The 14,655-nt window shown below is 38.3% G+C and overlaps 1 protein-coding gene and 1 long non-coding RNA gene across 3 annotated transcripts in view; one reads left to right on the top strand and one right to left on the bottom strand.

Moving 5' to 3' along the window:
- Positions 1-1,036: 1,036 nt before the first annotated feature.
- Positions 1,037-6,790, bottom strand: thap1 (THAP domain containing, apoptosis associated protein 1). Of its 2 annotated transcripts, none has more exons than XM_083531163.1 (3): positions 6,534-6,790; positions 5,283-5,478; positions 1,037-4,337 (listed from the first exon to the last, which is right to left on the bottom strand). In XM_083531163.1, the coding sequence occupies exons 1-3, from the start codon at positions 6,602-6,604 to the stop codon at positions 3,888-3,890; spliced, it is 717 nt and encodes a 238-aa protein (XP_083387289.1). In that variant the 5' UTR covers positions 6,605-6,790; the 3' UTR covers positions 1,037-3,887. The 2 variants fall into 2 exon arrangements, with proteins under 2 accessions (XP_083387289.1, XP_083387290.1); XM_083531164.1 differs by having other exon boundaries at positions 2,466-4,337; positions 6,471-6,599.
- LOC310720546 overlaps positions 5,486-14,655 on the top strand; it is a 69,652-nt gene continuing 60,482 nt past the window's right edge. The window contains exons 1-2 of the long non-coding RNA XR_014531768.1: positions 5,486-6,509; positions 7,107-7,533. This is a non-coding gene — a long non-coding RNA (uncharacterized lncRNA). The remainder of the gene's footprint in view (positions 6,510-7,106; positions 7,534-14,655) is intronic.

Raw genomic sequence — 14,655 nt, 5'->3', positions numbered from 1 at the left:
TTCCGAGATTGCACACCCAAACTGTGCATGCAAATAGTTTTTATCCCCCAAATTGTATATTATTATTTATATCATTTTATTTAATTATTACATCATAATATGATTTTATACATTCTTTTAAATTATGACTATTATTGATTATTTTATAGAATTGATTACATGCTTTATAATTTTTTTTTTTTTAAATAAAATATTTTTTTAATATAAAATTTTATTGATATCTAAATCAAATCAAATAAAACCATACAACCATATACTGTAGAGTACACAGTAAAACAAAACCACTTTCCCCCAGGACCATGATGCTGCACAAGACAACATAAAAAAAACACAAAACTACTTAAAAGAATCTGAGACATTACATAAAGTGCACATGTGCAACATTTAGCACAACAACATGAGACAGTGAGAGACACAGAGACACTGCAGCAGCATCCAGTACAGTATAAAAGGTTTGTATAAGTGCATGGATTTGTAGTGTAATGGGACTAGTAATGTGTGTGTGTTAGGGATGTGCATCTCTACAACTGTTTTGTGAGGGAAGGGTGTGTGTGATCAGCTACAATGCTGGTGGTTTTACAGATGCATCATGTGGTGTAAATGTCCATAATGGACAAAAGAGAGACCCTAATGATCTTCTCAGATCTTCTCCTCGCTCTCCCCCGTGGGGTCTTGCACCCAATCAGCTGGTCAGGTTGCTCTCAGTGGTCCATCTGTAATATATGTTGAGGATGTGTAGCAGGAACTTGGTCTTTCTTTAGCTTTTTTTTCATTCCTTGTTATGGAATCAACCAGGTGAGTTTCTCTGCCATGTGAACATCCAGGAGTTTTGCGTTCTCTGGGAGATCTCCATGGGGGAGCTGTTGATGTTCAGCAGGGTCATATTTTCTGTATTTCTCTCATTACAAATGTATTTTATTGAAAAGATGATGATAATGATTATTATTATAACCCAATATAAATGAAAGCATTCATTAATTTCAGTTTCTACACATATCATATTTCTAGGATTAAATAATTCAGGATGAATTAATGATCATGATGCAGACATTTGTATTTTTTTATTAAAATGACACCCAAACACTCAGCAGCCAGACTCAGGAAGACCAGGAAAACTAGACCATATCATCAAGAGTCTTAGAGAAATTAAAGAGAAGAGTCTAGAAAGCAGGATTCAGAAACCCGGACACATCCTACAGAAGTAGACAAATGATTCATGGCGGAAGTGTTTAGGACGGAAGAGCTCCGGGGAACGAAGAGCAGAGAAAACGACAGAGAGTCTCAGAGAGACAGTGATGAAGAGGAAAGAATGACTCCATGACAAGCAACAGACTGAAAATATATAAAACCCAATTCTGAAGTATTGGTGTGTGTTGAAAGGTCGTACTTTAGATCGGACCGAGACGACATTGTCTACGGCATAATTACTGATGCAAAAGTGTTCTATTGATGTGCAATCTGTTTGAAATCACGTGAAATATCTATATGTGTCGTGTGTGAGGGAAAGAGCTCACGCTTCACATTCAAGGGCATGTCAGTCGTAACCGGGCCAGTCTGAACACGAACCGGACTTCTGCTCAGTGAAGACAAAAAACATTCAGCTGAGGCACACACACACACACACACACACACACACACACACACACACACACACACACACACACACACACACAGATTCCATCTTGAAGAAAAATATAGGGAAGGGAGGGAGGGAGGGGAAGGAAGAAAGGGAGGGAGGGAAGGAAGAAAGGAAGGAAGAAAGGGAGGGAAGGAAGGGAAGGAGGGAAGGAAGAAAGGAAGGAAGAAAGGAAGGGAGGGAGGGAGGGAAGGAAGGAAGGAAGGAAGGAAGGAAGGAAGGGATGGAGGGAGGGAGGAAGGGAAGGAAGGAAGGAAGGAAGGAAGGAAGGAAGGAGGGAAGGAAGAGAGGGAGGGAAGGGAGGGAGGAAGGGGAAGGAAGGAAGAAAGGAAGGAAGGGAGGGAGGGGAAGGAAGGAAGGAATGGAGGGAGGGAGGGAGGGAAGGAAGGAAGGAAGGAAGGAAGGAAGGAAGGGAGGGAGGGAGGGAAGGAAGGAAGGAAGGAAGGAAGGGAGGGAAGGAAGGAAGGAAAGAAGGAGGGAAGGAAGGAAGGAAGGAAGGAAGGGAGGGAGGGAAGGAAAGAAGGAAGGGAGGGAAGAAAGAAAGAAAGAAAGAAAGAAAGAAAGAAAGAAAGAAAGACAGTAAAATTCTTTCTCTGTATCTCCACAAGGACACGTCACAAAATCTAGATGAACATCATCTCAAAAGAGTGGAGGTTATTATAACAGCAAATGGGAACTCAATGTGCAAAGAGATGTAAAAAAAAAAAAACACATATACATCATATAGCCAGGTGTCCATCACAGTGCACCACTAAAAACATCTGCAAACATGTCTGTCTCGATAGAAGAAGAATTTCTTGGGAAAAACAGGAGGAAAAACCACACATAATGAACCTCAAGCGTAATGTATTCGCATATCGAGTCCACACAGAGAGACTGTAAGGCAGCTGGGATTCAAATGACATCAAGTAAGTGTTTATATGGCTTTCATTCAGTTCAACAATTGTTTTCTTTTTCTTTTTTTTTTTTTACAATGTCCACTAATGATGATCTGTAATAGATCATAAACGCTCAAAGTAATGTTTCGGGTTCGTTTAGTGATCGACAGATGTTTCCGAAAACTTTCCGATCATCTGTTGTATATAAAATTAAAAACACTATGCTCAATGAGGTGTTCATATGAACCAGAACAATCCAGAACATTCTCTGGTCCAGATGTCACTACAGTCCACCATTTTACAAACAATGCGTACTCTACAGACAAAAGTATTGGGACACCTCATTTTCCAGCCTCACGTGGTTCCTCTCAATTTGATGTTACCACAAAATTGGAGGCACACAGTTATTTAGAAGGACTTTAAATACAGTTACGAACTAGGAAACCCAAAAATGTTCCAGCATGACAATGAACCTGTGCACTAAGCAAACTCCATGAAAAGTGGCTTAATATGGGTTGGAGTGAAAGATCTACAGCTCTGAACATTCTTGGGATGAATTGCAACCTGAAGACACCCTGGGCCTCTTCACCTCAAGTACATCAGAACCTGAATTTACAAACACCCTTATGACTGAAAGAACACGAATCTTCACAAGCACACTAAAAAAAAATCTTTCCAGCAGAGCAAAATATGGAAAGGGATGTTCAAAAACCAGGTCCTATACTATAATGTGAAACATTTTTCGATTACCTTTACAAACAGCAAACTCTGCCCTAATCTGGACAAGAGTACGTACTAAATGTAGATATCTACGGTGAGGTATGGAGAATTGGGCAGAGCTTCTGGGGTATAAAATAACCCTAACCCTAACCCAAAGCGATGAGAGACTAGATTAGAGATCGACCAATTAATCTTTTGTAGGCAAAAATCCATATTGATAGTTTTTCCGGGTTGTGTTAAACAGTATTAAAGCGGCCTCTAGAGGCATTTTGGATGCAACTATTTTTATTTATTTGCAGTAATATCTTTGCTATAGTTTAATTGCATGTCTTTTATTTTTCTCAATATTTATTCATATAATTAATATATTTATTTCTCTTTAGCACATTTTTATGTGATGAGATCTCTTTAAAATTTTTTGGAAATAACCCGTAACAAAAATCTGGACAAAGATTTGATCAAAAAATTGGACAAAAACAAAAAACAAAAACAAATAATGACAATTATTAACGGCAATGGCATCATCGCAATACCATAAACCTTCCAAAATACAAAACTAAACAAAAAATCCGGGTCACGAAGTTGGAAAAGAAATCTGCATTTCTGTACCAGATTGTTCACCTGTTCTTGATGGAAACCGAAACCTGCAAATCTCACAGACCCTCGATGGCGTGAATGCCTTTCAGCGTGCTGAGGAGTTCTCTGGGCAGGATGACGTAACTCTGTCCGAGCCCCGTTTCGTTGCCGCTTATTGAGAGCTCCTGCATGGCTCTGAAATGCTCAAGCTGCCTCTCCTGCCTCCTGCACTTCTGCCGCAGCGTCTTAAGCTTCCTGCGCAGTTTGTTGAGTTGCAGCACCAGCTGCTCCACCCGCTTCTTCTGCTGCACCATGTCGTCCAGCGTGTAGTTATGGTCGCAGGAGACAAAGGCGCTTGCTCTCGGAGAAACACACAGGGACGGAAGAGGAACAAGGGTGGAGGTCGGTAGGGGGAAGGAGGCTCGGGACCGTGAGGTTTGAAGGACGTCGTTTTCCGGAATGTGTGTGCTGGGTGAAGGAGGGGAAAGGCTCTGATCTGGACAGACGGCTTCCTCTGGTGTTTCAGACTGCAGAAGGACACACAGATTAGAGGACTGTAAATTTTAGCGATACACAAGGTTGGATTGTACTTGCCGATAACCGATTAATCAACCAATTTTTTAAGAAAACAAACACTCCATTAAGAACTTTATTACAAAAATAAAAGAATAAAAAACACAGTACTAAATCATGAAAATGTGCTTGAGGATAATAAATCTAAATATATTGATTAATAAATATGATTATATAAATCATAAATTATAAATAATAAATATATGATGCTCCCCGTGCAACACGCAGTCTCGCGTGTAAAAAATTAAATAAAAAATAGCGTGTGGTGTCAGAGTTTTGCTACAGGCTGCTCTCGACCCTCTTACCCGCTCCAGCTAGGGTTGCTACCTGGAAAAACTATCGGTATGGATTTTTGCCGATTTTTGTCAATGATCGGTGCTGATTGATCAGCAGAGCCAGATTAAGAGAGGTCAACAAGAGATACATCACTTTTTATATCGTGTGCAATTTACTGACTGCATATTCAATTAAAGTTTTTACCCCCACATTTAACATGCTTAAAGTCTTAAAGGTATGCAAACTGATGCAACTTTATGCAAATATGTACATAGATGAATCTACTTTGCATAAATGGCATACGAAGGGACATGCTTTTAGTGCTTATTTGTAAAAAAATTATGTCTTTTTTTTTTTATCAGTTTTCAGTTACATTTAATGTTATGTAGCGGTTAAAACTCACTATATAATCGGCCTCTTTCTTTTTTTACCCCACTGCCGTTCGTACATTGCCTGAAATCAAAGCCCCGCTGATTTCACTGTTACTATGGAAACGACAACCTGTTACAGAAAATGAATGGACACCTCCTGGGTGATCGATGTGTATCATTCAGGAAATTTTTCAGGACTCCCTCTTCTCTGTGAATCAGATAGAGTTAGAAAAATAACCTTCATAAAAGTACCTTCATTTGTAACTTATTGTTATTAAACAGAGAAGGCACTGCGTTTTCCTTCAGCACGCGGTTGTTGCATTCCTGTTTGAAGCAGTCTTTGGTGAAGTGCTGCGAGCAGATGTTGCTGTATTTCGTCGGCTGGAAGTTGCACCTCTTCATGGCGGCCATCCATTTCCCACAGAGGTCGGGTCTGGTCAGAGGGAACCTATTTGAGCGAGAAAAAAAAAAGATCATGAGGCATACCAATAGTTTTTCCGGGTTGCATTATACAATACGAGAGCGGCCGCTAAAGGTGAATTACTGACACATATGCTGTTTATTACACACACACACACACACACACACACACACTGTGAGATAAACCCTTAATCCACACACACACTCCCACCAAAACCCTGGGGTTACGCTCAAGCTCTTGCAACAGCTTCTCACCTCATTCGTGCTTTCACTATTGAGGAACGACACGTTCTTCTGAAATGTAGTGGATGAAAAAGTAAGATATTACACATTCACGTGTAGCGGAAGGAAACGTTTCCTGAAATACAAATTCTCAGATGAAGTTCAGATACATGAAAGAATTGACTTATGTGGAGCAACGAAATCCACCACTGCGAGCAGAACGGGTTATCACCTTACACCTCCAGTGTCTTTGGTTCGAATATGAACTCTGAGGGAAGTTCTTCGGGTTCCTTTCCCTACTCAAAAATATAGAAGTGGGTAGACATCTCAGTTAGGCTGTACGACATAATCTGGAGACAGAGACCACATTTTCTGATACTCAAACGTGGACAAAGTGTCAATATATTAATATACACCGGGACACTTTGGAGACTTGATGGGAGTCACCTAGGGGACTGTTTGGAGCCACAAAATGACCGTCTGTCATGTTTTTTTGGAAGAATGGTGCTGGAAGAAAACTGGAAGAAAACCCCAAGGCATGATGTGAATCAGTGGAAGCTTCAGACATTCAGAATCTGTCTCGGCTCAATCCTAAATGGCTCCCACCTAGACAGGAAGTGCACTAGGACTGAATGAGAGTGCTCCCACACCTTGGTGCACCTAGTGCACTTGGCAAGCAAACAATTGGGTTTCAACCCGAGTTAGAAATCATGAGAAAGTGATGAGTAAGCCGGCACACGTCACACATTCACAAGGAAAGGACAAGATGTACATGAGGAGTTCCCAGCACCAGGATGCCTGCTGAGAGGAGACGCAGGAAGCATGGACACGTTCACGGTGAGCACGTGACTTCCTACTTACTTGTGAAACGAAATGTCCTTATCTTTATGATATCTGTTCTTACATCCGTACGCCGAACAGGACTGCACCATTGTTTCCGAAAAAAAAAAATACTACCTCTGTCTACCGAGTGTTTACACCCGTCTTCTCTCTTGTGTAAAAAAGGAATATATATATATATATAAATAAGCCTGTTTTTATCGCTCGCTGTCATAACAGAACTGTTTCTCGCTGTACCTTTTCTTTAGTGCGCATGCGCCAAAACCTCGCGCACGCGCACCTTCCACCTCCAGCAGGGTTTAGTCACGTGACAGCAGCTCTCAAATTCCCCCCCTCCAGACATGATTATTTATATATATATATATATATATATAAAAAAGAATATATTAAATATAATAAATAATAATATAATCTTCGATTTTATCATCATTAATGAATCAGTTTAAGTTTAACGTGTTAATCACACAAATCGAATAAATCATAAAACAATAATTCATATCAAACTAAACCAATTAAAAATGTTTCATCTATAAAACGAAGTGTGCAAAATGTAAACATTGTGTGTGCGTGTGTGTGTGTGTGTGTGTGTTGCAGGTCTTTCCACATGCATGATCTTTTCCACATTTCATCATCATCATCCTCAATGTACCTGTGATCAACATTTGCATATGCTGTGCATTTTAAAAAAAGAGGATTGTATATCAAACAAACAAATTCCTAGACAATTTATTGTCGCCTCTGCATGAGCCCCTGTGGCTTCGAGTCTGGCTGGTGGGTTTGTGATTGTGGTGTAAACAGGAAGATATGCTACAGAACTAAACAGGAAATGTAGTGTACTAGATCTACATGTGACAACCAGATGGTAGTGTGTTTATTGACAGGTGTAAACAGTGCAACATAACTGCAAATAAAGCAGGTTTCGGTGCATGCTAAGGGAAAGAAATCCAGTGCAGTTTGAATAATTAGGGTGTATTTTATGGAAATACCTGGTGTACCTGTGATGAACTGAAATGCAAGACAGGTAGGCCTGTGTCCTGTTTCCTGTCACTAAACATGATGCATGCTTATTATTGTAGATGTCTGCTTAAACCATGTGCATTCATGCATTCGTGTATATATATAAATAATGTTTCGGTTTTATTCTTTATTGGCATATGGTTTCAGAATGCATGAATGCTCAATGAATGAGAGCGTAGGTGAGAAGTCATAACATGAAAGTGTATATGACAGTGCATGTGGTGGCACAGTGATACGTGGATGATAGTAATAAAACACCACACAGAAGATGATGCTATGTAATTTTAAAGATTTGCATTTTCATTGAAGTAGGGGAAGCCAGCATTAGTAAACACCTGCTGCAAAAAAAGGTTCAAATGGGCACGAGGGACTTTTCCTTTAAGCTGTACTCATTCTTTCTTCGCTCTGTGACTCATCATTGCATTTTTACTGTTTCTTTTTTTTTTTTTTTTTGGTGTGTGTGTGTGTGTGTGTGTGTGGGGGGGGGGGGGGGGGTGTCTCAAATTGATGTTGTCAGCTGCATCTTTCATAGTTGAAATGACAAGTAAAATAGAATGAACTGGAAAACCTTTTCAGATCACAAAAAACACTTCGGTTTTACACCACCAGGTGGCGGTATAACACAATAAAGACACTCACGCTGGGTTTAGGCGCGCGACATAAATCTTACAGCACTACATTTATCTTTTAGAGCCTTTTTTTTTTTATTATTATTTATTATTATTATTTTCCCAGGAAAAGAAGTTGTTATAGGCTCACACTAGGCACCTTTTAGAAATTTTTTTATTTTGCATTTTATGAATGTCTTATGAAGGCCCAATGCAGGAGACCTTTAAATAAAGTGTTAATAAAACCCAATGTAGGTACCATGTAAATAAATAATGAAGGCCAAATGTAGGCACCCTTCAAATAAAGTATTATGAATGGGTCATGAATGCCCAATGTAGGTACCCTTTAAATAAAATGTTATGAATGTGTAATGAAGGCCCAATGTAGGTACTCTTTAAATATGAAGTCCCAATGCAGGCACCCTTTAAATGAAGTGTTATGAATGTGTTATGAAGGCCCAATGTAGGCACCCTATAAATAAAGTGTTTTGAATGTGTTATAAAGCCTCATTGTGGGTAAGTTTTTAAATATAGTCTAATGAATGTCCTAGGAAGCTCCAGTGTAGGAAAACTTTCAAACAAAGTTCAGCTATCTTCTAAATAAAGTATTATGAATGATTCTCTGTAGGTAACCTTTAAATAACATGTTACTCAGAGCTCTCGATAAAATCAATTCAAGAAACAGATCATCCAAAAACTGAAAAAGTAAAAGTTTGCACTCTGTATAAATCACTATAGTCAGCAAGATGATGATGGAGAGGAACACGTGGGGAACTTGATATGTTTGAACAGATCTAAGATATGAGGAATGAATGTACTTTCTCATTATGCATAGAAGTTACAGTCTTCACCAGGTGTATGGATGCTTGAAAATAAATAGGAATCCATGGCTTGAAGATTGTGTTTCGTCTAGTTTATTGTTCTTTGGTTAAAAAAAAAAAAATTATAAATAAATAAATGAAGAGGGAAAAAAAAACCCAGAGGAAATGACGCAGTGCAGTCCAGGTGACTCAGCTGAAACAACAGTTGTGAAACCCTAATTGATGTTTCTTCAGCACAACGCAGGAACAGATGATGCGAAAGTAGGCTGACATGAGTTTGTCCAGAAAAAAACGAACGAGAAGGGCAGAAAGAGCGAGAGAGCGCGAAATGCTCCTTCCTGTGTGACCTATTTCACTGCGAGATTCTCAAAATCCTCCGCAATCGTTTGTTCCCATACGAACTAAAAATGTCGGAAAAAAAAAAGAAATCTCTAAATCCGTGCGATTGGAAGCGACTGGGTGAAAACGGAGAAGATTAGCTGCTTGCCAGCGCTATTTCGGTTTATCACATATTAATTTGCATGTCTCTATTGACACCTAATTACAGTAATACCCACCTACACCAGGAATTACCGCCGATAACGCCATCAAACAGACGCTGTTACTGTCACAGGGAAAGGCTGATAATTAGCAGTGTTGGTGTGGAGGCGCACACGCAGCTCTCAAACTTTCGAGCCGGTTCTCAGAAAAGATGGTACGAGGGTGTAAGAAGGTGAAAAAAAAAAAGAGGTGCCGTGAAGTCGCCTTATCAGACGGTATTGCTGAGGGTTTTCACTCTTTTACATTTACAGTAGCGCGCATGAAGGGTGTAGTGAAAGGCATACAAGCGGTTGTGGGTTTTATGAGGTTATGTCGAGCACACGAGACTTTTTTTTTTTTTTTTTTTCTGCTATCATGATGACCTTTTCGCAACTTTTATCAAGTTCCAATCATGCTACCTTGAAGGCAACCTAGAATGTAGTTTTATTATTTGCAGCAGTTTTCATCTCTTTTGGGGGAAAAAGGGGAACGTACCTGTGTTTGTTTGTTTTTTCCGCAATTTATTTACATCCAGAAAAGGCAATTCTAATCTAAAACTTGTTCATCCTTTTGCACCTATGGTAATTTTTTAACATTTATTCATTTCTCTTCAGTAACAATTTTTATCCTGAGCCTTTTGGGTGTAAAGTATATAGACTACCACACTAATAAAATGCAGTTCAGCAAATGAACAAAGTGCAGAAAGTGCAGAAAGTTCAAAGTAGCCACCTTTTGCTTTGATTACTGCTTTGCACACTCTTGGCATTCTCTTGATGAGCTTCAAGAGGTAGTCACCTGAAATGGTCTTACAACAGACTTGAAGGAGTTCCCCGAGAGATGCTTGGCACTTGTTGGCCCTTTTGCCTTCACTCTGTGGTCCAGCTCACCCCTAAACCATCTCGATTGGGTTCAGGTCCGGTGACTGTGGAGGCCAGGTCATCTGGCGCAGCACCCCATCACTCTCCTTCTTGGTCAAATAGCCCTTGATGCCTTCAGTCTACAAATTGACTCTACAATTTTCATAGTCATGAAAATAAAGAAAACTCTTTAAATGAGAAGGTGTGTCCAAACTTTTGATCTGTACTGTATATATATATATATATATATATATATATATATATATATATATATATATATATATATATATATATATGGAATAAAGTTAAAAGCATTAGTGACACATCATAATGACAATTATAATATGATAATATATGAATAGTCATAATCATAACCCAATACTAGGAGTTCTAATATAATAACAAAAATAACAGTAATTGTACTCTCGTAGTCATAGTAATAACGTAGCTTTAGTAGTAATGACATAATTGGAAAAGTTATAATGACTATTAATTGTAACAATGACAATAATGACATTGTAATTATCTTTGTATAGATGTAATGATCATGATGTATAGTCATTGCAATGATGACAGTAATGACAAAAGTAATAACGACGTGTAATAAAATGAGTATTAATGACATATTGGACTATTTATGGTAATGGTCATACTGACATGTTATAGTAATTGTAATGATGACAGTAATGTTATTAATAGGATTAGTCACTATGATATAATAGATAAAAGTTTTGATGATATGATAGTAATCACATTAATGACATAATGTAATCATAATAATGATGTATAAGTATATATATAATCAATATGTATAGTACAATCACATAGTCGTAGCAATAATAATGACATAGTATTAATATTAATAATTCCACCTAATAATAAAGTCGGTAATAATGTCCTAACAGCAATTCTAATAATAATGCTTTACAATAAAAGTTGTTATAAGAATATAATTGGATATAATTGCAAAAGTTACCGCAATAATGGCATTAATAATACTAGCAATAATGACCTATAATGACCTATAGTAGCAACATTGGGGTATAAAAGTAATAGTAGTAATGATGTATAAAAAATACTAGTAATATCGACAGTAATCATAATGATATATAATAGGAATGTTGATATAGTTATAGGATCGTGGAAATACACAAAACTTTAAACCTCAGGAGAGTTTTTACCGATCCACATATGTTCCGGTTAGTAAGGTCAGGGTTTTAGTGGTTTCAAGGTTTTAAACTTGTAACTGTAGTTAAAGGAAAACCCCTCAAAGCGAGGATAACAAGTGTTCGTTTACCAGATGAGTAAACGTAAAATGAAAACGCAAATACATGTCCCCTAAATTCTTGCTACTAGTGTTTGCCCACAGAGCCCAAATTTTCACTTCCTATAAGGTGAATAAGTATTCAAGTGAAGCTGAACTCTGCAGAAATTCAGCGAATTCTCTGTCACTCGTTCTGTTTTGTTTTGCATGTGTGTAAGTGTTTTAGCATAATGGCTGCAACAGTCTTCCTAACAATATAATGTGCATATAATTTGCATAAGCAGTCGTCATTCATCTGAGTACTGGAGTCTGCGATGGATTACGCTGTAAAATGCGTGAATCAGGCGGCGACTCGGATGCCGAACTGGCTGTGTTCCAAAACCGCTGTTGGTGGGCATTGAAATGCTGTAATGAGCACTTCCTTTACACACTTCTTGGCTTGACTTTTTGGTATGGTGCATAAATGGGTTTTTTCAATTTCATAGAACAGCAAGGCATTCTGGGAAAATATTACTATATTGTATTAAAGGAAATGACTGAATAGATGCTGCAACAATGCTCTTACTCTTAAAAATACCATGTCATTCTTTTATTTTTAATCCATTTACGTCCACAAAACATTGCACATCTGGTTTTTACTTACAATATTGTAGCTACAAACGATCATTCCTTTACCAGCCTCTGTTTTTATATATTATATGGATAAACATTTCTGGACACCATTAATCCGAAAGATTAGTATTTGCTTTTTGAACATCCAATTCCTCATTTATTCCGCATTCACTGCTACGGTAACCTCCAGATGTTCCAATAGATTCTAGTATGTGCTTATGTAGATTTGTGTTCATTTAGCCACAAGGGTGTTAGTAAAGTCAAGCACTGATGTAGGAGAGGTGAGGAGACCTGGGGTGAAGTCAGCATTTCAATTCATCCAAAGGCTTTCAGAGATCTAGAGCAGGCCACTCATGATCTTTCACTCCAACCCCATCAAAAGCAACCTCAAAGGAAATGCAAGAATAAACCAAGATCAAGTTTGTGTATAATTGTACAAATTCTGGATAAACATCAGACATTTTTCTTCCTTCATCTAGAAAATGGAACCTCCACTCGTGTAGGAAGATGTTCCACTAGATTTTGGAGTGGAGATTTTTGGAGATTCATTCCCAAGGGTGTTAGTAAAGGCAGGTACTGATGTAGGTGAGGTGAAAAGGCCTGGGGTGGCGTTCACATTCATCCCCAAGGTGTTCAATAGCTCCAAAGCGGGAGATCTTCCATTCCAACCAATATAAAGCAGATCTTCATGGAGCTGGTTCTGAGCACACAAGCGTTCTCATGCTGGAACAGGTTTGGGTCTTCTAATTCAAGTAAAGGGAGGATGACATACTATAAAACATTCTATAAAATTGTGTGCCTCCATTTTTATGCTAACATTTTGGGGAGGAACCACATATGGCTGGAAAAGTCTGGTGTCTTAATACTTTTGCCCAAAGTGTATCAACTCTGGGCCCAGCACTAGTCTGTATTACACAGGTAACAGGTTGGGAATTGTTTGCTCTGACTGAGAAGCACAGTAAATTGCCCGTATTGCAGCTTTTCAGGTATTGCAACATATATTTTTCGCCACATGATAACACACGACGTCGTAGCAAACAAGAGCATGCAAAACCACAACATGCGAACGCTGTCATTACGAGCCGGATTGTGGCGTGATGGGCGTCTGTCAGGGCCACAAAGAAAAAGGAGAGAATGGACAGGAAAAAAAGACAGCCAGCCAGTCATTATCGTTTTTTGTTTTTTTTTACCCTAGCGAGTATAGCGTGCATTAGCTTACACTGAGTTCACCCCTTTTCACAGAATGAGCACAAATCCTTACAAGCACACTACAAAAATTTGTGAAACGTGGAGGTTATTATAACAACAAACGGGGATTTGATGTGTATTGGGATGTTCGAAAAAACACATTCGAATCTTGTGGTCAGGTTTCCACAAACTTTTTCCACATAGTGTATGATGCTAATGCTAACATCGCATTTAGCAAAACACCTCAGAATTCTCTGAATACGATATTGTTTCCGTAGTAACAACTAATACTAAAAAAATTAAAAAACGTTGTTTATGAATAGTAAAATTATAAACATTATAGTAATATCATGATCTTTTTCTGTTGAGAAATTTAAGAAAGGAGTTTCCAGTTTCGGGACTTTCCAAGTCTTAACAGAAAAGTCTTCTGGATGGAGGATTTGTCAGTATCATGTCAATTTTTTTTCTGTCTATTTATCTTACCGAGATGGAAAAAAGAGAAGTTGGGTTTATAGCAAAGGTTTGCGCAGCATTACAGTGTGTGTAACTATAAATGCATAAAAAGTACATGTTTATAATGTTGATAAATATGTTAGTCATCATGTTTCTGAATAAAAAAGGACTCATTGCTGTGGTTTAGTGGGAGTTAAATATATCACTGTATGAGAATTGAGATAAAAAAAAAAAAACATTGATTGCTTTCCTATAACAGCACTGAGGGTTTTATTGTGCTTGTATTATTCCAAGAGGTGCTGTTCTGAGAATCAGGCGTCCAGAGTTACAGTAACAAGTAGCTGACTGGACGACAAATCTATTTTTGCCACCGTTTGCGTCAACTGTTCCTCAGCTGCAGTTTCATTGTTAAGTAAATTCTTTTTTTTTTTGAGCATTTTAAAAATATGATAAATATTATTAAGCGAAATGATGTATTTAGATTTTAGAGATCTCTGTGGTTAATTTATTTACATCTAGCGCATTTGGCAGACACCCTTATCCCAAGCAACTTACACCTACCAGGCATAACATTATGACATTATAACATTATGAGCGGTGAAGTGAATAATTGTCTCTTCATCATGGCACCTGTTAGTGGGTGGGATTTATTAGGCAGCGATGAACATTTTGTCCTCAAAGTTGACGTGTTAGAAGCAGGAAAAATGGGCAAGCGTCAGGATTTGGGCGAGTTTGACAATTTGTCTGGCCCTTGTGGTCATATCTATCAGAGGAGCTGTTGTAGTTTAAATTGCTAAAGAATTA

The sequence above is a fragment of the Silurus aristotelis genome, assembly GCF_946808225.1.
Source record: "Silurus aristotelis genome assembly, chromosome: 26".
In the NCBI taxonomy this organism is placed as follows: Eukaryota; Metazoa; Chordata; class Actinopteri; order Siluriformes; family Siluridae; genus Silurus; species Silurus aristotelis.
The sequence above is the reverse complement of the archived record's forward strand: the minus strand, read 5'-3'. Positions and strand labels throughout refer to the sequence as shown.

What these genes read in the sequence shown, in the direction of transcription:
- thap1 (XM_083531163.1), bottom strand. Translation starts at nt 6,604, where the DNA reads ATGGTGCAGTCCTGTTCGGCGTACGGATGTAAGAACAGATATCATAAA. An exon ending in AAGGACATTTCGTTTCACAA is followed by an intron (nt 5,479 to 6,533) that starts GTAAGTAGGAAG and finishes TCGCTCAAATAG; the next exon opens with GTTCCCTCTGACCAGACCCG. An exon ending in ACAATAAGTTACAAATGAAG is followed by an intron (nt 4,338 to 5,282) that starts GTACTTTTATGA and finishes GTCCTTCTGCAG; the next exon opens with TCTGAAACACCAGAGGAAGC.